Genomic DNA, 25578 nt, shown 5'->3' with positions numbered 1-25578 from the left:
TGAAGGTGGAAAATAAGTACTTAAAAGGAAAAATCTGAAAATGGAGATCAGCATTTTCTTCCCTGTTGCGGCCGGAATTGCCACTTCCACCTGCAAGGTACACAAAACAAAGGCACATAGAAAGGAGGAGCTTTACCCTGCAGGTAACTAATAAATAATTGAAAGTAAGCCCCTTGTTTTAAAACAGGAATATTTCTATTCACAGTCTTACAGCTTTCCTAAATCCTTCTGTTTGTAAGGTTGAACATACAGTCTAAAAAGAGCAATAGAAAGGGAGAAAGTTACAGATCTACAGTATTAAAAGAAGCAACTCCTGATACTGAATTATAGTGCTGAATTAACAAATTCTTACCTTTAATATACATTAGTAAGTTCCCTCAAACATCTGACTTTATGACATACCTTAGTGAACCAAAAAATGGTACTACATAGGGCAGCATATATTGTGTTAGGAATCATGGAAATGTTAGCTTAATGACAGAAGCCTTAATTAACCTTTTATCATTAAAAAAATATCAAAATAACATAGTTTAGGAGCAACAGCAGAAACTTTTTTTATTATTTCGTCACAAGTTATTTTCATCTTTCATTAGACTCATCCATACAAGACTGAAGGCTAGAGTTATTTCATATTTTTGAAATACAAATTTTACATAGAAAATATTTTTTCTACTTATTTAGAAGCCTTGTAAAAATTCTTGTAGCTGGGCAACTATTTCTGTGTCCACGGTTTCCATAAGGGCATGAAAACCTTGCTCTCCCAGTAATTCCTGCTGTGCCTTTAACTTCTCATAGATGAACTGCTGCAGTGACACAGTGTGTACTGGGTCCTTCAGTGCAAGCTGTGGAAAACATGTAAAATAAAAATATATAACAATGCAAAAAAAATAAGCTATGACTTACACATTTTGATTATAACCTCAGCTCAAGAAAGAAATCTACTTTCATTTTCTTTGTACTTACTTGAGAAACAAGAGGAAACACTTGTGAAAAACAAAGATCAAATTAATTATTAAAGCAGATAATCAGTTTTATACCATTTGAAACTGTCAAATCATGAGTCTTACACTTCGCTCTAAAGTTTAATGCTTCCACAAGATAAAATAATTTCAAAGCTACTTTATTAGTTACTGCTGAACAAGGTCCCTGTAACACTTAAAAATCAGATCAGATCTTACCAAGGATTTTATAGTGATGGCATGCACTATGGTCAGTTTTATTTTATTAGTAAGAAAACAAAACACCGAAATAGTCAAACTTGTTTAGACTAAAAAACAAACAAAATAAACTGTCCATATGTATAAAGATTAGCTGCCTTTTAATAGCAAAAACAGGAAAAAAAAAACCAAACCAGGTTCTTCCCACTTCTCTTTAGAAGTGGGAAGAAATTGCAGTAACAATTTGGTACTCTGTAGGAGTTTTTTTTCTTACAGTAAATATAATTTGAATCTGTAAAATATAATAGAGTTTTCTAAAAAAAATTATAAATCACAACTACTCTAACCAATGTTTGCTGAAGTAGTAGCATTTTTTTCCTGCCTTGACAAGCAAAGACTCTACCAGTTTCTGAATGATTTGCATCCACCTAAAACTGTAATTTGGGACATAAAATGAATTTATAGTTCGTTTCTGTAAGTTCATAGCTTTGAAAATCGCATATAAAATTACTCTAGGGAATTCTGCACGGAAAAACAGGCATTTAAATACGAGTGATCATCCTTGTGACCCTGACCAAAGCCACTCAATCATACTCTCCACAATTAGAACAGGAGAGAATATATAACGAAAGGCTTATGGGCTGAGGTAAGATCAGGAAGTGATCAGGTAAGATCACTCACCAGTTTCTCACATGAGCAAAACAGATATAACTCAGAAAAATTATTTGACCACCAACCAGATCAGGGTAGGGTAGTAAGAAACAAAACAATCTTAAAACACCTTCCATCCTCCTGGGCTCAACTTTAACCCTAAATTCTCTACCTCCTCTGGAGCATCTTGAGGGACAAGGGAACAGGGATTGCAGTCATTTTATCACATGTTGTCTGTGGTGCTCCTTCCTCCTCACACTCACACCCTGCTCCATCATGGGGTCCCACCCACATGAGACTCCATGAACTTCTCCCACAAGTGCACCCACAGCTGCAGTCCTTCACTAACACTTCCAGTGTGGATCCCTTTTTTTCCATATGACACAGTCCTTCAGGAATAGGTTGTTCCAGCGTGGGCTCCTCTCCCCATATGGCAACAGGTGACAAGAGCCAATACCAGGGTGGGTTTCCCATAGGGTCAGACTTCTTCGGCCATTCACCTGCTCCAACATGGGCTGCAGGTGGATCTGCTCCACCACTGACCCATGGGCTGCCAGGGCACAGCTGCCTCACCATGGCCTGCACCGGGGGCTGCAGGGGAACCTCAGCTCTGGCACCTGAAGCTCCTTCTCCCCTTCCTTTCTCACTGACCTCAGTGTCTGCAGATTTGCTGCTCTCACGTATCTCACTGCTCCCTGCCTCACCATTCAAAGCAGTAGCACTTGAAGCCAGTAGAGACTTCTGTAGTATGATTAATGCTTGCTGCTAGAAGCATCATCTACCATCTGTAAGTAAAGGCGACTTAAGAGTCTTCCGACTTAATTAAGGAGTTAATACACTAACTTGTTTTCATTCAGACAGTCACATCAGAAGTATTTCAAGTAAATGAAGGAGCTTCCTACAACAACAAGAAGTTGATTTTCTTTTGCTCTACTTATTTAGAACTTGTATTCAGAACTAACAAAACAAATGAAATAGTTTGATATAATGAGTTTGTCAACAATATTTGACAGACAGCTGCAGTCTTCACTGACTTAGACAAAATCATAAGTTTGGAAGAACAGTAAGCATAGTTGACAAAGGCCAAAGTATGTATGCTGAGTTCCTAGGTGTGTGGCCATAGCTGTTTTATTGAAATGTTCCTGATTCTGATAAGATAAGAAAAATCTATTTTCCAGTTTAAAAAAACCCTAGTAAATGCCAACAACTTTTTAGTCAAAACAGCTACAGACAGGAAACAAAAATTTGGCAAGTAATTGATTATCGAAATGTGCTTTAGGATGCTCAGTGAAAACATGGATTTGACTAGTTTTTCGATCTTGTTACTTTACAAATTGATCTTGAAACTGGATACAGGTTGCCCACCTTGGGGCTGGACTGAAGAAACCAATCTTCCACTTCCCTGGCTGTAAACACAGGCTTGAAGCAGACAAACAGTTCAGAGGTTTTGCTGATTCCCTTTAGGTTGTTCTTGATTTTCTTATCACATTATATATTTATTCCCTCTTTTACTTTACCAGCAGTACCAGCTACTATAGTTTTCTAAGTTTCATGTGAGTGTGTGCTCCTACAGAGAGGAAGAAACTTCCATCACACGTAGGTAGGAATGGGCCCGGGTAATGTTTTGGTTTTAATCCAGTTTCTAAAATCAAATGCTAGCTGTGCTTTCAAAGCCCTAATTACCAATTCTGATTATCATCTGATACTTCTGCTACTAGTGACCTGCCCAAAGGACCTGTACAATTTTGAAGTAAACAGCCAAGTGTCATGTCTCAATTTCTGCACCATCTGCAAAGCTATATATCAAGATATTTCAGTTGGGATTCAGAATGAATTTATAGCAAACATTCATAACGATTACAGTTCGCTTGCTTTCACAGCTGCAAGAAATTACAAAAAAGAGTGAGAATACAGTGTATTTTGAAGTTAGCTGAAAAAATTACAGCATAGAAAACTTAAGTCAAAAATATATTAAGAAAGATTTACTAAATATAAGAATGAGAAGACTAAAATAGGCGGCTATTCTTACAAAGAAGGCTAGAAAGGAGAAAAGCAAAGGATTTCCATAATGCTTAGGAATTTAGAAAACACAACAACCATGGAAATAGTTAAATTTAGACTATGAGATTCAAAACTAAAATGAAGCTTTGATGTTCATGTATGATAATTTATTCTCTGTAAACTTTGCAAGAAAACAAAGGCTGAAAATGTGTTGAAACTTAATGTTAAAGAGAGGATGAAGAACAAAGCTCAAGCAATTCCTTAGGGAAAAAGGAAAGTGATATGCAAAGGAAGATAAATGTAAGGGAAGATAGATGCAAGGGAAGTAAACCAAAACCTTTGATGTGGTGCTATTAGTTTGGTGAAGCTCCTCCTTATTAAAGCACATTTGTCATTATTCAAATGACAATTGAGGCTGCATTGCATGTGACCCCAGAACAGTTCCCTCACTCTATGTTCATCAGCAGCATATCGGTGTGTTGTAAATTTAATCATACAGTATAATTCAATGTGCCCTGCTTTTTATTTTGCCTGACATATCTGCACTAAAGGTAGCCAATTACAAATCTAACAAGTCTAAATTCCTCAACACATATCCAAACTATTAAAGTTAACCTGCAACAAAAATTAAGGTCTGACACAATGCTATTAAAACTTTAGTCAGACAGCAATGTAGTCTGAGTATACTCAAAATAAGGAACATAAAAGCATTGTAGATTAAAATTAGCTTTTGCTATTTAAATCTGATTAATAAAACATGTCTCTCTCTCTCTGTTGATCTATACACATATATATTTATATTGAGTGATTACACAAAACCACTAAGAATAAATGTCACTCTGCAACAAACAGCTAAAAATTAAGCCCACAAGCAAGAAGGAAATTTAACAGAGTCCAGAGATGCTTTCAAGAGTAACAATTATAGAACTGTGTAATACATTTTTAAGGATCACAGAAAATGACATTTCTGCATTTTATTTAAATCTGAAATTGCAAGAAACTAGGAATTTCTCTTAAGGCATTTCTAATAGCAGAAGAATATGGAAAGGTTTACATTTTTAAAAAAAAGACATATATTGTATTGATTTTATATTTATTAGTATGTAAAAGAAAATACACTGGCTTCTTTGTAAGAGTTCTTCACACTAGAAAAAAATTCTATGCAGGCATACAAATTCTTTTAAATATGAGAAATTTGGCTTGCCATGACAGTTCAATAAAGTTTAGCTCTCTGCTTTTTTCAGTAAATTCCTTCTATATTCTATTAGTATTGTAATGCCCAGATTTTGTGAATACGTGATGTTTAATTTGATAACAGTTACCAAGATGCAAAAAACAAGCAAAAGTGTAAGTGTTGTGGTAGCAATGTTTGGCATTAAATTTCATTTTTTTTAATTCAAAACATAAATTTTCCAAGAACAACAGATCAACCAAACCTAAAAATAATTTTGTTTGACAGAACTGAAGCACATAATCAGGTTTATGACTGAATAACAGATCTAAAACTTACCATTTTTTTCCTCTTGTCTTGTTCTGTGGGAGGTTCTTCATCTTCTGTAGCCTTGGGTTCTTCAAAATGAGACATTAACATGCAGCTAAAAATGGCAATAAGAACAGTTCTAACATACATTATCATTAAAAATTATTTTAAAACACTTTTGAAAATACAGAACAGATATGGAAGTTTGCTGAAGGTCAGGCAATCTAATCACAAGTAATTTTTTTCTAAGAACAGTGAATCTAGTGAAGCCTGAATGCATATTCTCTGTCACCTCTACCCATGTAACAGTCTCAGTTATCCTTCATGTTTTAGCTTAAGTTGTGCGTTAAAATGTATTTGTGTATATAGAAAAGAGACTATGTGGCTTTAAAAAAAATACTGACAAAACCTACTGTTACTTAGAAAAATTTTCCACTCTTTCTCAAGAAAATGCTATACAAACACCCTATACAAAGTCAAAGTGGCTAAACATATACAAAGATTGCAAAGATGTCTTATGGCATTCAGGTTTTTCTATGAGACCTTTGACAAAAGGACCTGAAAACTAGTAAGGACAGTGCTATTCTGCAATAAAATCTGCAAGACACTGAACAAAGGTTTTAAACTCATTTTTTACCTGCCTCAACTGGCACATACCCATATGTAAAAACAACAGCCATGTTTTAACTTGTTTTTGAAGTAAGTATAAAACCAGAAAATATGAAAAAAAATCCAGTTTAAAAGTCAGAAGTTTTCCTGTCTGCTGAAATGGTTTGAATGCACTTTATAAAGACATCAATGAAAGCTATCCTATGGAAAACGTGCCTTTCATTCACTTTACATGCTCTATGCTGAAACAACAGACAAATATTCCAACACTGCCAGAATCCCCGGCCTGGTTCAGGGGTCTCGTGTGGTGGTAAAGTCTCTCCTCCAACCTGTGCTTCCAAAGAAAGGCTCAGCAGCCTCTTGTTGTTCGGTCTCAAGGCAGTTTATTGCTAGTTATCTAAAAGATTGTCTTTGCCCGCTGCGGCTGCTTTGGTCAGCGGCCCAGGCAGACACACACACTCCTGACACCCTCACTGTCCGGTGTCTTCGTCGTCTCCCTCCCTGCCCAGGGCTGCTGCTATCTTTTATATGATATATTACGTGTTCCATGTTTACAGATTTTCCCCAATACCTACTACCTATGTTACAAGGTGCTTTTCTACTCTAAACCAATCTGTGAGTGCCAACATCATCAAGAACATGGAGGCAAGGAAGAAGAAGGAGGAAGAACAGGATCAGGCCCACTTTCCTCCATCTTAAAACTTGTGACGCCCCTGTACAAAGTAAAACCCCCCTGTACAGGTGCTAAAACCCCCCTGTACAATACTAAAAACTTTCTCCTTCTACTTTGTAACTACTTCTACTATACTATCTAACCCTTTGTGACTGCTTGTGCCACCTTCAGAGTTGGTAACTCATTCCATGGCTCAAACTCAAAACCACAGCTGTTTCCAGCTGCCTGCCAGGGTCTAAAATGCTTCTGATCAAGGCCTGGAACCTCTAAAAATGTCTGAGGGACATTTTGAGTTCCAACACACCACTCTATCAAATCTTTTCCTGGAATTTCTGCTTTAAAAACCAAAGCTATTTAAAAAACACTCAGGTGATGATAACTTGCCACCATGTATCAGGTATGATTTAAGACATGAAGGACACATAATTCACATATTAGAAAGCACCAAGACAGATGCAGATTATTGCTCATTTTCAGTCCTGCACTACTGTGCATTTTTAATTGCTGCATTCCACTAGCATGTGAAATGCTCCATCAAGTAAGATGAAGAATCCATTTAAATGTTACTAAAATGAAAAAAAGATTGTGATTTTATGTGTTTTTATAAGACTTTATATGAAAATGTTCAGACTTATTCTGTTTACATATTTAGCTTTCTATTAACATGTGTTTAGAGCTGTATGAAACACTTGCTAAATAGCATGGCAAGCAGGGTCAAATACTAACACAGAAGCCATTTTTGATAAAGGGATTAGTTATTTCAAAATAATACAGCAAATTGCATATCTCCTTTGCACACAAATGGCTGCTTGCATCTCAGTTTATTAAAGGAAAAGGAGACAAAAATCTCAATGTCAACATACAGGACTGAATTAACTTTTTCAGACTGTCATAGATTTTGGGTACCACAAAATTCCAAACACAAGGAGAGGAGAAAATACAAGAAGAGATGGTGATAAAATTAGGAAAAATCTGAAGTGAAAATTCGTGAAGCAAGCCTAGAGCAAGGGAATGCTCCCCTTTCCAAAAAATTTGAGGTTTGTAAAGCTCTCTCATAGTTATCCCTACAATGTGAAATATGAACTCTAGGAAACCCAGATGAGTGCAATCCCTTTCTATTGTAGGTCAGAGTAAACATTTCCATAATCTGATTAAAATTCATTAAATATCTAAAAAATGACAAGGCTTTTACTGCTTCCAAAATCTCACTGCTCTAACTACAACAGTTTCTTTAAAATTCCAGTTTAAATGTATTCATTTGAAGTGGTTAAGCCACTTAAGCCATTGCCATTGTTTAACCTTTACAATCTTGCCTGTACATGTTTACCCTCTGTTCATCCTTCAGTGGCTAAAGTTCTATAGTGTTTCAGCTTTGATCGTCCTGTGTTAAACACGGACATAATTTTACTTCCTGCACTACAATAATTAGCTACTATGATAATCAGAGGACAACACATTATCTTTTTTTTCTGAATCTGTTCGGGTTTAAACCATTCTTCTATAGTCTGGAGAGCTACAAAAATGCACATGATTTCAGATGACTGCTCTCACTTTACTTCCAATATATTTACATCAAAATATATTATGCAAAAGTCAAAATCTTTCAAACAGCTCTTTCAGAAGCTGGCAACATAAATATGTCCTTGGTTCAGTGTGACTGTATTTTATGAAGTAAAAATAATGCCCAGACTTTGGAGAGTAGTGACAAGTTGTACAAGGCTACAGGTTTAAAATATGAAATAAACTAGGATAAAGTTTATTTATTTCTTGGTGAGAACTATTTTCAAAAAGTGCTGGCAGAGCAACCTGTTTAGAAATAGAAGGGCTCTGCAATGTTTTCTCCAACAGTATACAAAACACACTGCAGACATTGTGCATATTTCCAGACTTTGGACTTACATCTTCTTTACTAAGAGTTCGATGGAAGTACTATTGCGAGAAATTCTTAGGAATAGTTCAGGCTCAGTGTGAGTGTGGACTGTTCTGAACAATTGTGTGCATACCACCTGTTTTAACTGGACAAGAACTTAATGGATTGCATTCTGGCTGTTGTGTGCCACCTAGTTTCAGTGGCAGTAATCATCCCCTTAAGCAGTAAATTAATTAGTTCAGATAGAGTCTGTTTCATCACCATGTAATGATCTGAAAGAAAATGCTTGATTGTTAGCATCAGAGCATCAGTAAATTCTGTTATTAGCATGGTCTGTAAGAATATCCCAAAGAGCATCTGTTTTTAGTATCTTACAACACTCCATTCTAAAAGTAAGTAATCATAACAGAGATGTTATGCGTAGTAGATATAATTTGCGCCATTTCTAATATGATATATGTGATATTGAATATTTGTTAGAGTATACATGTTTGTATTAGGATTCCCCCCCACACCCTCACAGGCACAGGTGAGACCGGGTGTATATTGGAAACTGATTTACAAGTAAGAAGGTACGGCTCGCCAGGAGATGGGCCATGGCTGGGGAGATACAGAAACCCCAGGTGCTGATCGTTAGCGTGAACGACCCGAGATGGATATCATGGAAATCCTGAGGCAGATACATGTGAATACAGCGTTCCGAATTCCCATAAATTTCATCAAGGATTCAACAAACTCCGGACAGTGATTTGTTCTCCCTCATCACCAAAAAGGAAAATCTTATTAACATATAGACTCTGAATAGAAGAAAAGACTGATTGCTGAAATCTTGGCCTCAGGCGGAATTTTCCCTATAAAAACCGCTTGTGCCAGGATGGAGGTGTGTGGGCACAGAGGAAAACCTCTGCTGAGGCTGACCTCTTTGTTGCACACCCAGGGCCGACCCCGGGCTCGGCTCTGTTCTTTCCTTGTGGCTGGCTAGATAGAATTTGATTGCAAAATAAATATTTTATTTTTCATATTAATTTGGCTGGACAAATTTTCATTTATAACAAGAGATAAAAAAGACACTAAGATCTCTGTCCAAAGAATATCTTCTATTCATTTGGTTTGGTTTTTTTTCCCAGTTTTGTTGGGCTACAACCAGTAACCAGGGACCATCAGGAGATGGATGAATGAGGGTGGTGCTGGGTGGCAGCGCACTCTGGATACCTCCAACATCCACATTCCTGGCACAGCCAAGCTGTAGCTCCTAGCTCTGAAAACTGTCTTTTGAGATATATCCTGTAGCACTACATGTGTTACATGGAACAACTGGAGAACTCTTCTTGTGGGATATGCTTGTGAGTTCTCCAGGCTGTGAAATATTGTATACTAGGTAAACTCACATGAGGTTCATGTCACACTCAAAGAAACTCTGAACTTCCTCTGAGCAAGGGTGGTCCCTATCAGTACACAAGCTTGTTGTATTGAAATTTTAGATATAAGAGTCAAGTAAGCAAAAAGAAAATCTAAGCATATAAATGTTTTAAGAGATCATTTAGTACATAACTTAATGAACAATATAAAATTATACTGTCATTTTAAGACCTTTTTCCCCACTGCAAATATTTTAAGACCAAAAGCTTCATGTCTTCTTAAAACACTCACTCTTGAGAAAGTAAATCTCTAACAAGCATGTCTTAACTGCCTACAGATTTTTCAAATAAAAATACTTCATATAAAACAATACTGCTACTTTTAAACCCTGTTTAAATGAGATTTTCCACTTACTCTTTGTATGTTCCTGTTTCAGAATCTTCAGTCATAACATCGTTCAGTCCTTCCACTGAAATGTTGATGATACCACAAAATTTATCTTGGATAACACTGTAAAAGAACAAAATTTATTTTGGATAACATTGGAAAAGAACAGGAAAATGACTTAGCTAAAGGAACTGCACAGGAAATTTGCTCAATTGTAGAGTACATTTACTGAGAGGTATTTTCCTTGCTTACTGCTTAGCTGCACATGTTATCAAGCAACAAATTCAGTATTTTTATTACAAAAATGCTTCAAAATATACAAGAAACATTATTTTTAAAAAGAACAGAACTTAGTGTGCCACTGAAAAACCTAAAAGTAATTGCAAATGAGCAGAAGAAAATACACATTAGCAATGTCCTTGACATTAGGAGTCAAGAGCTGAGCGGGAAGGGCATGTTCCTTCCTGCAGGGAAGAGAGTAGTGGCTTATACTCCCAACACATTTACACCTTTTCTGCCATCACTATTCAATGCATAAACCAACACAACCCCTTGAGCAATGGCTGCTTGTAAAGAAGGTACACTCCCCTACTTAACTGTATTCTTCAGCCTCCTAGGCAGCCAGCTCCCCAGAGTGGGTGGAAAAACACTGCAACCAGTTCTGCAAGAATGTGACTTTCCTGACTGTACAGACAAAGGCAACAGGATTTATCTGTTTAAACACAGACACCATCTGCCATTTGACACATGAGGCTATTTAAGACTAATGAAAAGGGCTGGTAGATATCACCTGGGAGTTAAAAGGCAAAAGTATCTTTACTCAGCATGACCTGAAGGCTTTACTAGCTAGGCCCACAATGACCAAAATTACACTGAACACATTTACATTTGCCCCTGCCTTGAGAAAGGATGTGTCTGTAGTGTAAGGGCATAGGAACACAATCTCCCTGTGATGAATAGTCACAAGCTCCTAGTTAATGGAGAGCAGCCAGCTGCTGCTTCTGCTCCATTTCCTGCTGCAGCGGACCTAACGCCAGAAACAGGCTATTGTAGTACATGGGTTCTTGGACTCCTACTCTATGAACTGCGAAAGTGTGAAAACAAACCGCAAGTGAAAATATGTTCATCTCAGGAATACCTCTAGCTACATGCAGCAAAAAGAGAGAGAAAGGACCTAACTGGTGATGGTAAACTACAACCCTTTTCCTGGGACTGCGACTGACTGAAGCATTTTATTGCTCGCAGTGGCTTCAATTCTAAGAGCACTTATGTGGATTTTTCTTATAATTTTTATGATCTCAATTGCTTTGACCCTGTTTAAAAGAACCTTAGTTAAAACCTTAGGGAATGTTTATTTAATTAACAAAAAAGGGGGGAGATGTGGGAGGCGGTCCTTTGGAAAGTTATCTGAATATGCCTTGGGAAGCAACAACTGTATAAAAGTGTCATCTTGAGATTCCTGCCTTCCCCATGTAAATGAAGATATGCCCATCATATGTCATATCCTCCCCAGTTTATACTCATCACTGGTTGTACCATCCTTTAGTTCTAGAAAGTTCTACGTTCTCTATTTTCGCATTAGTTCTCTCAAGTTAACCACTCCTTCCCCTTGTTCTCATTGGTCCAGTTTATCCCGCTCCATCCCTGCTCCCCCCTTACACCTCCTTCCCATTGGACTGTTTGTACCCCAGACACCCCCCTTGCCTTTCCCAGTTCTATACACTATACACAGTTCTCCCCTCCTTCTCCGCTCACTTTGTAGCCCGCTACCCCTGTGTGCAGGTGTCTCCCTGCTCCCATCTCCTTCACCCTCGTTCTATCCTCAATAAACCCATGTGGATTACAGCAGCGGCTCAAGAGTCCTCCTGTCTTTTGGTGGAGACTTTATTACGCTATCCCAGCACCTGTGGTCTAGCCAGCAGCAGGCTGCCCTGCCAGACAAGGCTCAGGTCACCCACATAATTCTCCCCAAAAGATGCTGCTGATGCTGCTCCCTAAGAGACAGAGGCAGAAGCATACGCATTCCATTTATTAACAGGCACCAAACATGAACTTCTTATATCATGCTTCAATTGTAGTTGATCATTGTTTTAACACAGACAAATCTGTTTCTTAATATTCTTTCATTTCCTTCTTTTAGTTCCTTTTCTTAAAACTGAAGACAGGGATGAACTGTAGCTCCTTATACAATAGCAACTGCTTTTGAAAAATTTCTTATGAGACACACAACAAAATTTTACAGATATGACAAATAGCTAAATAACAAGTGATACCTTGGAAAAAATGCTTATGAAGTTAGAATATTAAGTATAGAAAATATTTCTTTTATATTTGTTCTGATAAAACTGTAATCACATTCATGATCCTTTCTTTCAAAGGGATTAGTTTTTGTTCTCTTTTAAAAATTCAGCTACTGCTGTATGCCAGAATCTGAAGTGTATTTTGTATCATTACTCTTGAAACTCTTGAATTCCACAAAATGAAAACTGACGTGATTTTTACTACCTGATTGCCAGCTATGTATTTAAAAGACAATTATTCCTTTGCCAAAAGGCTTCCCTATCATATTCAGAACAGCAAAGCATTGCATGTTGTGAGACTGAATCTCTGTGAGGTTCTGCAGACAGCAAGCAACCTACTGACCTCACAGCACAGCCGAGAAAATCAACATTGCCTCAGTCACCAGCACAATGAGCCCTCAGAGACAGAGCTGGCTTCTTCACCAAGTCAAAGGTCCTGCATAGCACACCTCCATTAAGATTCTTTTGCCTCATCCTTGTTTTTGAAACACATCTCTAGGAAAATGCCATTAACACGGTTAATATTTTCCAACATGAGTAAGTTTAGTATTTTCCAACAAGCTGCCCTCAGATTCACGTCAACAGTAGAGAAGGGGCACTCAACAGAGAACACATGTGAACACTTTGAGCCCTAGAGAAGTAAACTATGCCTTATTCCTACACACTATTTAATTAATAATACAGGATGCTGTCCAATACTTGTATTATTTCTTCCTTCCAACTTGCATGAATCCCAGAATGGTTTGGGTTAAAAGTGACCTCAAAGGTTCACCTAGTTATGTGCCTGCTGCCATAGGCAGGTCACCTTCCAATGGACCGGGCTGCTCAAAGCCCCATCCAGCCTGCCTTAAACACTTTCAGGAATGGAGCATCCACAGCTTCTCTGGGTAACCCAGTGCCTCATCGCCCTCACAATATGGGTGAGGTGAAAAATCAAATCAAAACCTACTCTCAGTTTCAAGCCATTTCCCCATGTCCTATCACTACAGTTTCTGATGAACAGTCCCTCTCTGGCTTCCCTGGAGGCCCTTTCGGAGACTGGAAGGTTGAAGTCAGGTCTCCACACAACATTCTCTTCTCTAGGCTGAACAGCCATAACTTTCTCAGCCTGTCTTCATAGGGGAAGTGCTCCACTCTTATCAACCTTCTGGCCTCTGGATTTGCTCCTGGAGTATCAGGTCCTTCTTATATTGAGGGCCCCAGAACAGCATGCAGCACTCCAGTTAGGGTCTCATCAGCACAGAGAGCATAACATCACTGTTCTTGATAGTTACCACAAAAGCACATAGGGAAATCATTAATTTCTTGGAAAGAATATTCCTACTTTATAACATAAATGAGAAATAGTATTTCACTTCTTTAGTGGAAGATTCATGAGAGTTTTTTTGGGTTTTTTTTAAGTAAAAGAAAGAATGTAGAACACCTTTCAAAATGAAATTTTCCTGCAGCTTTCAGTAAATATGATACCTTTTATTTTCTCCTTTTTTTTTTTTCTTTTCCCTTTAAATGAGACATACAGTTTCTTTCTACCGAAGACCCACTGAAATATTTACCAAGTATGGGGCCATTAAACAATGCAACTATTTCCAAAATACAAAACACAAGCAGGTGAAAAATAAAGATACCACAGATTCACATTTTAAAAAAAGAAACCTCAAATTTCAGTGGCAATATAAAATGCATCAGGCTTTATTTTCATAGATGAGAAAGCATGCCGTGCCACTCAATGTAATACCTTTTCAAAAGAGACTAAAATTAGCCCGCTTATTTCAAGAAATAAGTACAGAAGTCATATGAGCAGATTCAAAGACAAAATCATTCAGACGAATTTTCAGAACAGAACAGTTAATGTTTCATACTAAAATCGTATGCTGGGAGGAAGGCACCATTTAAGCAGTTCCCCCTTGAATTGCATACAATCCAGATTAGCAATGAAACAAACAAAAGCATCAATCTATAACCGGTTTTATATCTACCCAGTCTTCCTAAATTACTGGGACAAAACCTCTTTTGGTATACAGCAAAAGGCCCACAGTTAGGCCCTGGAACACTTCATAATCCAGTTTCAAAGACATTTTTCTATTGCAGTAAGGATATTGTATGCTGCCTGTTAATAAAATTCACCTTACCAATACAGAAAACAAAATATAACATTCAGAGCAGCTTCCGTTAAGAATCATCTCAAAACTTCTATTTCAAAGTTTGCATAAGTTTTTAGATAAAAAAATAAAAGCTTTGCAAGGGACAGAACAGACCCCATCTGTTCTGAAAATAAAAGAGATAGTTTGGTTTTTTTCATTCTGTCTGTAATTTCTAATGCACAAAGCTATCTATACAACTTATTATCCTGAGGTTTTATGTGAAAATTCTTAATTTTTACTTAAATTATATAGCAAACTACTGTAGACAAAGCCCTATCATCATATTAAAAGATGTACTGACATATTTCTTAGTGGTCCTTAAATAAAATGGCCCCCTTATCTCTTTGCATATTCCTCATAGAAGGAGGAAAAAAATCTGCATGAGAAGAAATACTTTTTCAGAGATAAAAAGATAAAACATTTTCTGCTTTTCTACATTCACCAGGATGATGCAATGAATGCTAAGAAGAGTTTGATTTCATATCTTTACTGGTTTACATATTGAGAAAGCTTAATTAATTTTTTTCTTATCTCATTAGCCAAGGAAAGAGGTGGAGTGGGACAAACAGAGATAACTCAGCACAAACTGTAAGTGATGTAAATGATTATTACACACACAAACACATACCCCCGTAGGAGGTGCACAGTTCTAGGGAGCTTGTAAAGCAGCAAAGCAGCAGCTAAGACTCTTTCCAGGGGAGTCCTATGACTGACCATAAACCTGATCTTCATGAAGCACCACTTAGCTTCATGAGGGCAGACTCAACTAAGACTTCTAATTATTCCCTAATTATTTTAATTAACATATGAACCACACGTGTACACGAAAGGGTTGGTTTCCCCATGTGAACATTTAAATACAAAAGATACTGACTACTAAAGAAAGGCATTTCCCTCATAACTGCATAATAAATCTCCCAGTGCCTTGTTATTCTAACCCCCGTGTTGGCATGCTGGTTATTTGAGGAGGTCTCCACTCCAAAGGATGGCTTTCAATGGCTTTAACTCGCTGCTGCACAAACAGCTGCAACATCAGTTTCCTTTCATGTTCCACGACTACAGATGGTGAGATGCATACCTGGCAAACAACTCCCACAGCAGCTTGTCAGTGAAAAAGATGCACCTACAGAGAGAACCTCTCATGCCTTTCTGTAAAGAGCAGCTGTGGAAACCAGAGCCTAAAATAACAGAGCTGCTCCCTGACAGATTTCTTTGAGAATTAGGTTTATTCAGTTTTTAACCTCTGTGCACTACCAAAGTTCCTCTGTAAGAAAGGCATAGCAGCATTTCTAGCAAGAAAAACTTAACTAGTTCCTACTGCATTTGAAGTCCATTATTTCTGAAGGTGTCCACATAAAATTAAAAATTTAAAAATATAGCACATAAAATTGCAGAACCTACTACTGTGCCATCACTGATTGTGCAGTTGTTACTAAGTGAAAACAAAATTAGTATTTATCACAATGAATTATGCAGGAGAGACAGAAGGTAACAAAAAATGGGTTAAAGAGGAAGAGACTGCAGTGGATTAGCCTCTGGAAAAAAAGTGTATAAATTACAGCCAGTGTTTTCCCTTCTTAAAAGCATTTGCCGATTATATTTAACATCTGGTCTTAAGTTAGAGGATGATTTTAAAAAATAGTTTCTACTCAAGCAATATGGAACAGCTTAAGCTTTTGTCCAAGAAGCTGAATTTTGTGTTCTCTAGAAGTATTTGATCTATGATACAATAAATTTACAGTCAAATACAGTATTATTTCATTACTCTAATAGCAAACAACAATGAAGTCATACTTGCACTTTCACACCCATTCAGTGAAGTCAAGATTTATACATGTCCTGGTAGCAGATAGTAAGATTTTTCCCTGCTGGAAAAGAACTGCAGATGGACAAACAAGATGACCGGGACCTGCATAGCCTGGATACGCACAGGAGTTACACCAGCAGGAAAGAGAGGAGATAGAACAAGAATGCTGAGTGCAGCTCTGGCTCAGCCGGAGAATGCCACAGGCTCCAGGCTGGAGCCTGGAACAGTAACATACTTCTAACACAATTTAAATCAACACCACAGAGGAAAGTCTATCAAAGCATTGTTACCCACTTTTCCCTGAGGAAAATGGTCTACCTGTCAAATGTAGAACTCATAAACAACATGGCTGAAATCTCTAGGGCACAGGCCTGTAGAAGAAAAAGAACATCTACAAAACTAAGTCCCGTTGGCTGAAAATTTTACAGCATTGGACCATTTGGCATATAGTTTCATGACATTTAATTCCAGAACAAAGTTTGAATTATTGAAGTAACAGAAAAACAAAAATCACAGAAATTCAGGTTGAAAATAAAGCTACAGCATACTAGACATAACCTGACAACAACAGAACACCAACATTTGAAATAAAAATAAAAAAGTTATATGCAAACTATAAAAGAAAATATCCCCATTTTGAAGATGAAGTTTTAACTAAAAACACATCTTGACCTGACACCTCCAAATATAAACCAAATATGTAAATGTTTTCAGCCATTCATTTAGCATTATGTACTTACAGTGTAGTGTATTTCTTCAATTTGCACCCCTTATCTAGCTAAAAAGTTCCTCAAAATATTACTACATAGTACTATGACATGGATGAAGATCTTTTATTAACCAGCTCTATTACTTTAGACATAATAAATTTGGTCATTACACTTTGGTAAATTTATACAGCAATTTTGTTTTTCTCAAGTCCAATTTGGGGTATTTCATAAAACTATACAGATACACACTAACAAAAAAGTCACTTTAATATATTTATTACACAGACTGAATATACAACTTTATATATTACAATATGCTACAGGTATGCATAGAATTTGTATAGTTTGAAATTTTTCTCTTACTCAAGAGTTTGAACATGCTAACCGTAAATGTGCTTTTTTCCACTGTGCTTTATTTAATAGAGGAAGAGTAGAAACTCTACTACAATAAGCACATGAAACACTGTTTTCTGATTCCTCAAGATTTCTTGGCTTCATGATATGACTAAGAACGAATGTTTTGCTTACTTCTCAATAGCTGCGGAATTTCTATAGGAACTTCTACATCATGAAGTATGGAAAAATAAATTAAAGTGTACTTTTGTACTGCATGTATACTTGAGAATAGGTGAACGATTACAACAAACAGGGACTTAGGTTAATAAACTTATACATGTTAGATTGAAATTACTTATAATGAAATAATCAATAAATTTCAAAACATTCAGTAAGCAAATGTTTGATTCAGAACCCAAATTGTGTCATTTTCCACAGTTTTATTAAGCAGTTGATTTTAATTGGTGGAGGTATTTTTACGGAATCAAGTTCTTGATTTCTTGACCTTTCATATCACAGTTAACACCAAATCAAATGAGATAAATTACAATGATGAATGTTCAAACAAGATGACCTGTGCCTGACTTTCTGATACTGTTCGCTTGAGCAGCCTTATTTGGTCCAGTTCTGAATGTTCCATGGATTTCCGAGTTAGAGACTGCACTGAGTCAGTTATGTTGTATCTGCCAGGCTGGTAAAAGCCATAATATTCTATACTCTTTTCCCCGGAGTTTTCCAGCACCTTTAGTTTTTGCCTAAACTGAATAATTTTACAGATTAAGAACAGGATAACAGCACAAGCCAGAACGAAAAAGGCTAGTAAAATATCAAAAGCTTGATTCAGCTTTTTAACCTGTTGTGTACAAATCAGGGTTGTTTTTAATGACACAGGAGCAGGATCTGTTGCAAACAACCATTCTTCTTCTACATTTCTATTAGTAGGTATAATTTCTGCTGTTATTTGCACTGGTAATGTTGCTGCCTGTGATGGCACTTCAACAGCATATTCCTGATAAGGCAATGGGGTAGAAGATGTAGCTGTAGTTCCTTCCCAGAAAGCAATATACTTAGTTTCTGCAGTGACAAACTGTTCCAATGTATTGTGGCTGCTCCCTTTATGCCAGGCCATCAGCAGAGTGGTAGCACTGTGATGCATCCGAACAGATCCCAGACTCGGGGCAGAGCCTGGGCTGGCAGTGGGGACAATGCAGTTTGAAAACCAAGCCCATTTCATATAATGCAAAGGTCTACCACGCATACTCTGGGGATTTTGACAGTGAATTTTTGCAGAAACAGAAGATGATGCTAGCCAATTCAGTAATGCAAGCATTTTACAGCTGCAGTTCCAAGGATTAGAATGTACCTGCAGATGAGTTAAAGATACTAAGGGCTTGAGAACTTCAGGTTGTAACTCTGTGATTTTATTAAATGCTAAATTGAGTACTTTAAGTGACCGCCCCATTTTTTCAAAGGTACCATTGCCAATACTGGCTATTTTATTTCTGTCTAGCTGGAGATACATTAAATTGTTCAATAAGGTAAAAGTGCTAGAATTTATATTTTCTAAATCATTATAACTTAAGATTAGCTGGCTAAGTTTGTTTAACCCAAAAAATCCATTCACAGCAACACATTTTAGCTTGACATTTTTCAAAGACAGGTATTTAAGCTTATTAAGTCCCTTAAATGCAAAAGGCTGAATTGATCCAATGGGATTGTGAGACAAAGAAAGTCTTTCAAGATTTTTGAGCCTTCCAATAGCATTTGATGGCACAAATGGCAAGTTGTTACCTTCAAGAAACAAATATGCAAGATTTTCAAGATGATGAAATGCTGCATCTGATATCCGTGAAATCTTATTATTTGCCAGGTTTAGTGTTTGGAGACTTATCATTCCCCAGAAAGTCCCACTTCCAAGGACACTGAGACAATTTCTTTGAAGAGTTAAATATCTAACAGAAAGAAGATCACTAAATAATCCCCTGGGAAGAAAAGCTATTTGATTATTCTGAAGGTATAAACAATGAAGATTGGAAAGCCCTTCAAAGATTCCTGGATCCAGGCGTTTAATATTATTGCTGTTTAGATGCAAGTAGCACAGTCTGGGGAGTTCCACAAAAGCTTTTGGGTGTACATACAAAATACTGGAGTTATCCATGTAGAGTGCAGCAAGCTTCAGAAAGCCTCTTAGATGATTTGGAGTGACATGTGATATATTATTTCCACTGAGGTAAACAATAATTGTTGTTTTTGGAAGGTTCCAAGGGATGCTTGAAAGCCCTGCATTACGACAGCTAACTTGTCTCCCTGTGCAGAGCTGACAAGCAGATGGACAGCCAAAAGCCTCCTTCTGGAGCAGCAACAAAAAAAACCAATTAAATATATACAGGAATGCTCCTGGGCAGGGTGAAGAACTTTGCAGAACACACATATCCCTGTCTTTGGCCTTCTTACTCCTCTCTGACTTCACTAGTAGAGATAAAAAGAAGTATATAAATATTAATTCAATTATATTTATTATATATATTATTAATAATTATTTTAATATATGTGTATAGTCATAAAAATATTAACATTGCTCTCAAGATTGGTATTTTACATATTATTCTTTCATGCCAAGCAAGCAGTTTTGAATTCCAACTTACTAACTGGATGTCACTGCAAAAAAAATTTCTAAGTAAATGGACAATTATGTAACTATACTGCTAACACAGCCAGAAAATATTTAAATGGCTGTACCACAGAAGTATCTAAGCTGCCAAAATAGCTTTTATTAATTTTAAATACTATATATTCTGTACTTCTTACAGTTAACCATTACTAAGAAATGTTTTAAAAGCATCCAAGTAGAAATGCCAACTGTAAACAAGTTACATTTTACTGGCAAATCACTTACAACTTGAATTTTACTTTAATAAAGCTGAGTTACATTTAAATAAACAGAAGCATTTCCTTACCCCAAATCTGAAGTTCATTATTTCCGTTATTTTGCTGCTTGCAGTCCGCTAGACTATAAGCTGACCAACTACACTCATCTGTGAAACCTTTGTAAAGGCAGTATTGCTCTATACGACAGCATTCACATTTTTGCCCTAGGGTTTCCAACAGTTTGCTCAGGAAACTAAGAAAGAAGTGCCTGAAGTCAGGTTGCCATGGATACAGGAAACCCTGGGACAGGAAGCCATTTTATCTGTACTTCAGAAGTATTGTCGGAAAGGAAATCTCAATGATTTGTTTCTAGAAAACCAAGAACTATCCTAGTCTGTACTGCTAGGTTTTGTTGTTTGGTTTTGTTTTTTTTGTTTTGTTTTGTTTTGCTTTGGTGTTTTTGTTTGGTTTTTTGGGGCTTTTTTTTTGTTTGTTTGTTTTTTGGTTTTTTTTTTTTGTAATCCACTGATTTAACTAGGAGAGCTTAAAAGAGTTTTATCTTAGTTAGGTCTAACTTTCAGAATAAAGCACAACTATTTATAACAACACTATTGCATTACCTTATCTTTCAGCCAGAACCTGAAATGCTTCATTAAACTGGTAGCAACACTTACACTGTTCTCTGTCTACAGAGCCAAACTGCTGCCAGATGCACACACATTCCAGTGGTCTGGCTGAGAGGGAAAAGATCCACACTGTGGATGGAAGAACCCAGTGTCTCCTGCCCTCTGATAAGGCACAACCTGCCAGGAATCCCAGAGAAGCCCATGAAATCTTAGGACATGAGACCCACATGATGTGGCACTAAGCTGCTATGTACTTGTATTTCTGACCTGACCCAAGCACTTTGTTAAGTCTCACTGTAGGCCACCCTTTTAAAACCAAATTTATCCACAGAGGACTATGAGGTGGTTTCCGGTTCTGAGAGCCACACCTTTCATGCACAGCTTTCATTTCCTGCAGTGTCCCCTGTGCAGAAAAAGACTACATGGGCTATAAATATCCCTCTTGCTTAAGGACCAGAGATTACACCCCAAGTTTATCCATCACAAGGAAGAAATACAAGCAAAGCTCAGTCACATTATCAAAGAGAGAAAGGGGAGATTAAGCCTACAAATAGCAATGTAACTAAAACCCCATGAGTTTACTATAACGAGACCCTCTGCTCAGCAAAAGAAAGATGACAAAGCCCATCAGTAGCCATAGCCAAAAAGGAGGCACAACAGCAGGAGAATCAAGCCCCTTCAGCTACAGTGATCTCACACAGGAAGCATGAGTTCACATAAGGGGTGAAATGTAACCCAATTGTCTTTGTCTATATAATCCAATCTGAAATGCACGCATGAGAAAGGGAAGCAGAATATACAAGGACATGCTTTTGAAGAAGCTTTCTTCCAAATACCTAGTCTAAAATAAGAAATCAGTAAGTAAATTTGGTCCATGGGCCATTTTAGACAAAGCCTGTTTCAGTTACAACCCAGAATTAAAACTGTCTTTGTTTCTTTTTCTCTAAGACCAATAGATGAAGAGGAAAACTAATTCTTCTTCAAATTTGAATATTTATTTTTACACTTTTTCTTCACAGTATTTAACATAATTGTTGACATAGAGAAAGTAAAATAAAATGTAACATATCATTTATTGTATCATCTACAGGAAGATTGGTGAAGTATCCTGGATATGGGGGAACAATACAGTAAGAGTAACAGAGAAAGATTATCAACAGAGTCAGATGAGGGACTACCCAAAAATGGAAAGTGACTTCAAACAGGAAATTACCTTCTACCTAGACTTCACTGCCTATAGTCTCTTTATATAGAAACCTATATGTGTAAAAAAAAAAAAAACAAACAAAATAAAATTATTCTTCCAAGGTATGCTGTATGAAACAACCCTTTATCTACAAGTAAAATTTAAAAAAAAGTTTTAAAAGGCAAATGTTCATACATCTGTCAGTTTGCAAAATGTCAGAAGCAACACATTTTGAAAAACTAAAGGAATTAATGAAGCACTATGGTGTATCAGATAGCATGAAAATTTAGAGGAACCAGTAGAGCAGTGACCAGATAAAAGAAAGCTGATGACCAGTAAGTGGCTAAATGTCTCTGTGATCTTGCACTGAAAGTACCTCATGAATATTCACAAAATTTTTGCTTGAACCCTAACTCCACTGTGGTTCTGACCACACTGACTACTCTTCTAACAGTTGAATCTCATGCCCAAAATGGGGGGGAAAAAAAAAAAAACTTAATCCAGATCGTACTCCTTCCATTCTGCACTAGCAAATCTAGAGAAGTCCTGCTTTACACTTTGTCAATACTGCACCCGAAGGCCTGCAGATGTGATTGCAATGTAATTTAGAGTTATTATTTCATTAATACTACATATTGTTAAAGTATCTGAAAGCTGTATCTGTTAAGAACAAGACACAAAATTATACAGCACATAACTTCTACCATTTTGGGGAAAACCATAAAAAAGGCTGGGTGGAAATGTGTAACTTGGATCAGCATTACTCAAAGTGGCTCATACTTAAGCAATAAAATCCATTACTTTTTGAAAACTGCATGAAAAAAAAAACAGGAAACACCAACAAGCTTAGCCTGCTCACATATTTCATTCACTGCAATTTTTCTTCTGCAGAAAGAGAACTACTAGGTGTGTACTTGCATACAGCTTCACAGGCTAACAGAAAATTATTTTTGAACCCACAAGTGAATTTTATCTTAATATATTAATATTGTTGAAGTTCCTAATGCTACTGGCTTTTTAACATTAAAATCTAGTTCAACTATGACTCCTTGTAAAATACAAGCATGAAGCCTGAGTAAACAGCAATTTGTCAAATTGTGCATAAAATAACAAGTCAAAGTAATGGAAAGAATATACATGCACTTCACCCATGTTATATTAAGCCAATATAATGAATATTAGGTGACACAAACTAGTCATCCAAATCCCACTTATGCAGAGCAGAAAACATGCAACAGGTTCAAAAATAGAGTCTAAAGTCAAGCTTGTAAGAGTGAAACTATTTACTGCCCTCCCATTATGTATGTAGCAACCATCTGCAGGGCTTCCTTCCTTCTACTTTTATTCTCCACAAGTAGGCTATTGTACAACTTTATTTTTTCAAATACCTACTTCCTTCTGCCCACATCATCTCTAGACATGACCACAAATCAAAGCAATTCAGGAACTAAACTACTGCTTAGGTAGCACAGACATCAATATTTAATTAACATTCAATAGGCAGGTGAACTGTTGACACCTCATTAACTTATCAGATCCCAAACCACTTTTCTGCTTTTCTTATTATCTAGTTTACCTAAATATTTCTGTTTGTCTCAACTATTTCTTCTCAACTAGATTTCTTCTAGTATTTAGCATTTCTGTTTCGGTAAGAATCCTGACTTGCTGCTCCATTTACCAAAAATTTATCTCTACCACAGCATGAAAACTACGTAACTATTTTTCCCATTGAGGATATAAAAATAAGTTTCCATTCCATAAACCTAATTTGACCTTGGACTCCAGTAAAATAATATAACAGAAAGCTCTTGCAAAACTAAAGGCTCACTTTGAGAAATTAGTTTCTTTTCTTTATTCAGAAATCTGTGTCTTCTGTGGAGCAGCCACTAAGTTTGTGAACAAAACAGTAATATAAAAAGGTTGGCCATAAGTGTAACATGCATATATATATACTGATAAGAACAATATAGCTTTAGCCTTTACTTTTCACTGCAATATTTAGCAATGCTCTTCAATCTATAAAAGCATTTATGTACTCAATATGAATGTCATTCAAACCAAAAACTCCAAAGAACTCAAATTAATTTCCCGAATTTCAACTTCTGGAAGTTTAATCAAAGCTAAACTCAATTCCAAAACCACACTCTGCCTGCTAGTTTAGGAGACAGGACAGGTATACACTTGGCATTAATAACTGATAGCCCTAAATATTCAACAGACAGAGAAAACGTCAACAGTTCCTAACAACTACTACAGAGAATACCCACACACAAAATACAGAAGCTATTCCTTAAAAATACAAGCTTTCTTTATACTAGGGCATTTTTTAATAACGAGACCTGATGTTTTGTTTTAAACACTCACTTTCTTCTCATTAAATTGTTTGAATATGAAACATTACTTTTCAAGACAGTACTTATTTGCAGAAGGTCTTGTAGTGACATGGGTTGTGGTGTTCACCACTTCTGGCATCTTACCATAATAGTCTGGCACTGTTGAAGAAAGTCACTGAAAAATCTCAGCTACTCTTTGGCAGTCTTAAATTTCACAGAGTACAGCACAGAGAGGAGATGCACCAAAATGGCTCAAACAAACACAGGTGCAAAACCAGCTGTAAATCCATGGTTTGGGTTTGGCATTTTTTAACTTTTCTTACAATCTTGTGATATTTACACAATTTTAGTTATAGGCTACACTTCAGTCACTACTTATTCAGCATCTGATTTGCAAGCATGTAAACCATACATGGCAAAGAGTTTGAAGGAAGCTAGTGGTTTATTATCTTTTGCTTTTATGTAATTAAAATCTTAAATTTTAGGGTAAATTGTAATGAAAATAGTTCTAGGAAAGACTTCTGAAATATTTTATATACGCCATAAACAAAAAAAAGATATCAGCAGCAACCAAACCAGTTTAATTTTTTGCAGCAGTTTAGCTGCAATTAGTGACATAATTTCTTGCTATCACTTGGTACATTTTTCTTTGAAATCAAGGCTTAAGGGTCTTAGGGGAAAAGATAATATGCTTCTGACCAGTCATCAAGAGCAATCAACTGTAGGAGAAAAATTGATGTAGACTGCGAACAAGGAAAGTTTCAGGAGCGCATCCTTTTGCCAATGCCATAATGTGACATGCAATTAAAGAAGTTGGCAGTGCTCTGTGTAACCTTCTGAATTATGCAGACTCTGATAGTCAGACTAAGACCAAAGCCACATTTTTCATTCTTATCATTAAAATTGAACCGTTACCTTTCAGGCAAGCTAAATAAATCCAAGGCCAAACACTGATGACAACTGCAAAATCATAATTTAAAGAGCTCCTTTAAATGCTAATAGTCTGTTAGAGGAGTGGGTGAGCATTCCTTTAGCTAGAGGGATTAAAAAAATGGAGAGGAAGATAAAACAGCTTCAGAGTATC

At 36.7% G+C, this 25578-nt stretch overlaps 2 protein-coding genes across 10 annotated transcripts in view; both read right to left on the bottom strand.

Moving 5' to 3' along the window:
* Positions 1-529: 529 nt before the first annotated feature.
* IPO11 (importin 11) overlaps positions 530-25578 on the bottom strand; it is an 81717-nt gene continuing 56668 nt past the window's right edge. For all 9 annotated transcript variants that reach the window (XM_030258245.4, XM_072922422.1, XM_072922423.1 and 6 more), the window contains 3 exons: positions 10215-10310; positions 5320-5404; positions 530-842 (listed from right to left, as the gene is read on the bottom strand). In XM_030258245.4, the coding sequence (XP_030114105.2) occupies positions 678-842; positions 5320-5404; positions 10215-10310 (346 nt within the window). In that variant the 3' untranslated portion in view covers positions 530-677. The remainder of the gene's footprint in view (positions 843-5319; positions 5405-10214; positions 10311-25578) is intronic.
* LRRC70 (leucine rich repeat containing 70) lies at positions 16881-20567 on the bottom strand. The gene is made up of 2 exons (XM_030258259.4): positions 20439-20567; positions 16881-19950 (listed from the first exon to the last, which is right to left on the bottom strand). Exon 2 carries the CDS (start codon positions 19910-19912, stop codon positions 18026-18028), a length of 1887 nt encoding a protein of 628 aa, XP_030114119.1. The 5' UTR covers positions 19913-19950; positions 20439-20567; the 3' UTR covers positions 16881-18025.

Source organism: Taeniopygia guttata, chromosome Z, assembly GCF_048771995.1.
Source record: "Taeniopygia guttata chromosome Z, bTaeGut7.mat, whole genome shotgun sequence".
Lineage (NCBI taxonomy): Eukaryota > Metazoa > Chordata > Aves > Passeriformes > Estrildidae > Taeniopygia > Taeniopygia guttata.
This window is presented reverse-complemented; position numbering and strand designations above follow the sequence as displayed.

Coding starts and splice junctions, on each gene's coding strand:
- LRRC70 (XM_030258259.4), bottom strand. CDS start 19,912: ATGTGTGTTCTGCAAAGTTCTTCACCCTGCCCAGGAGCATTCCTGTAT.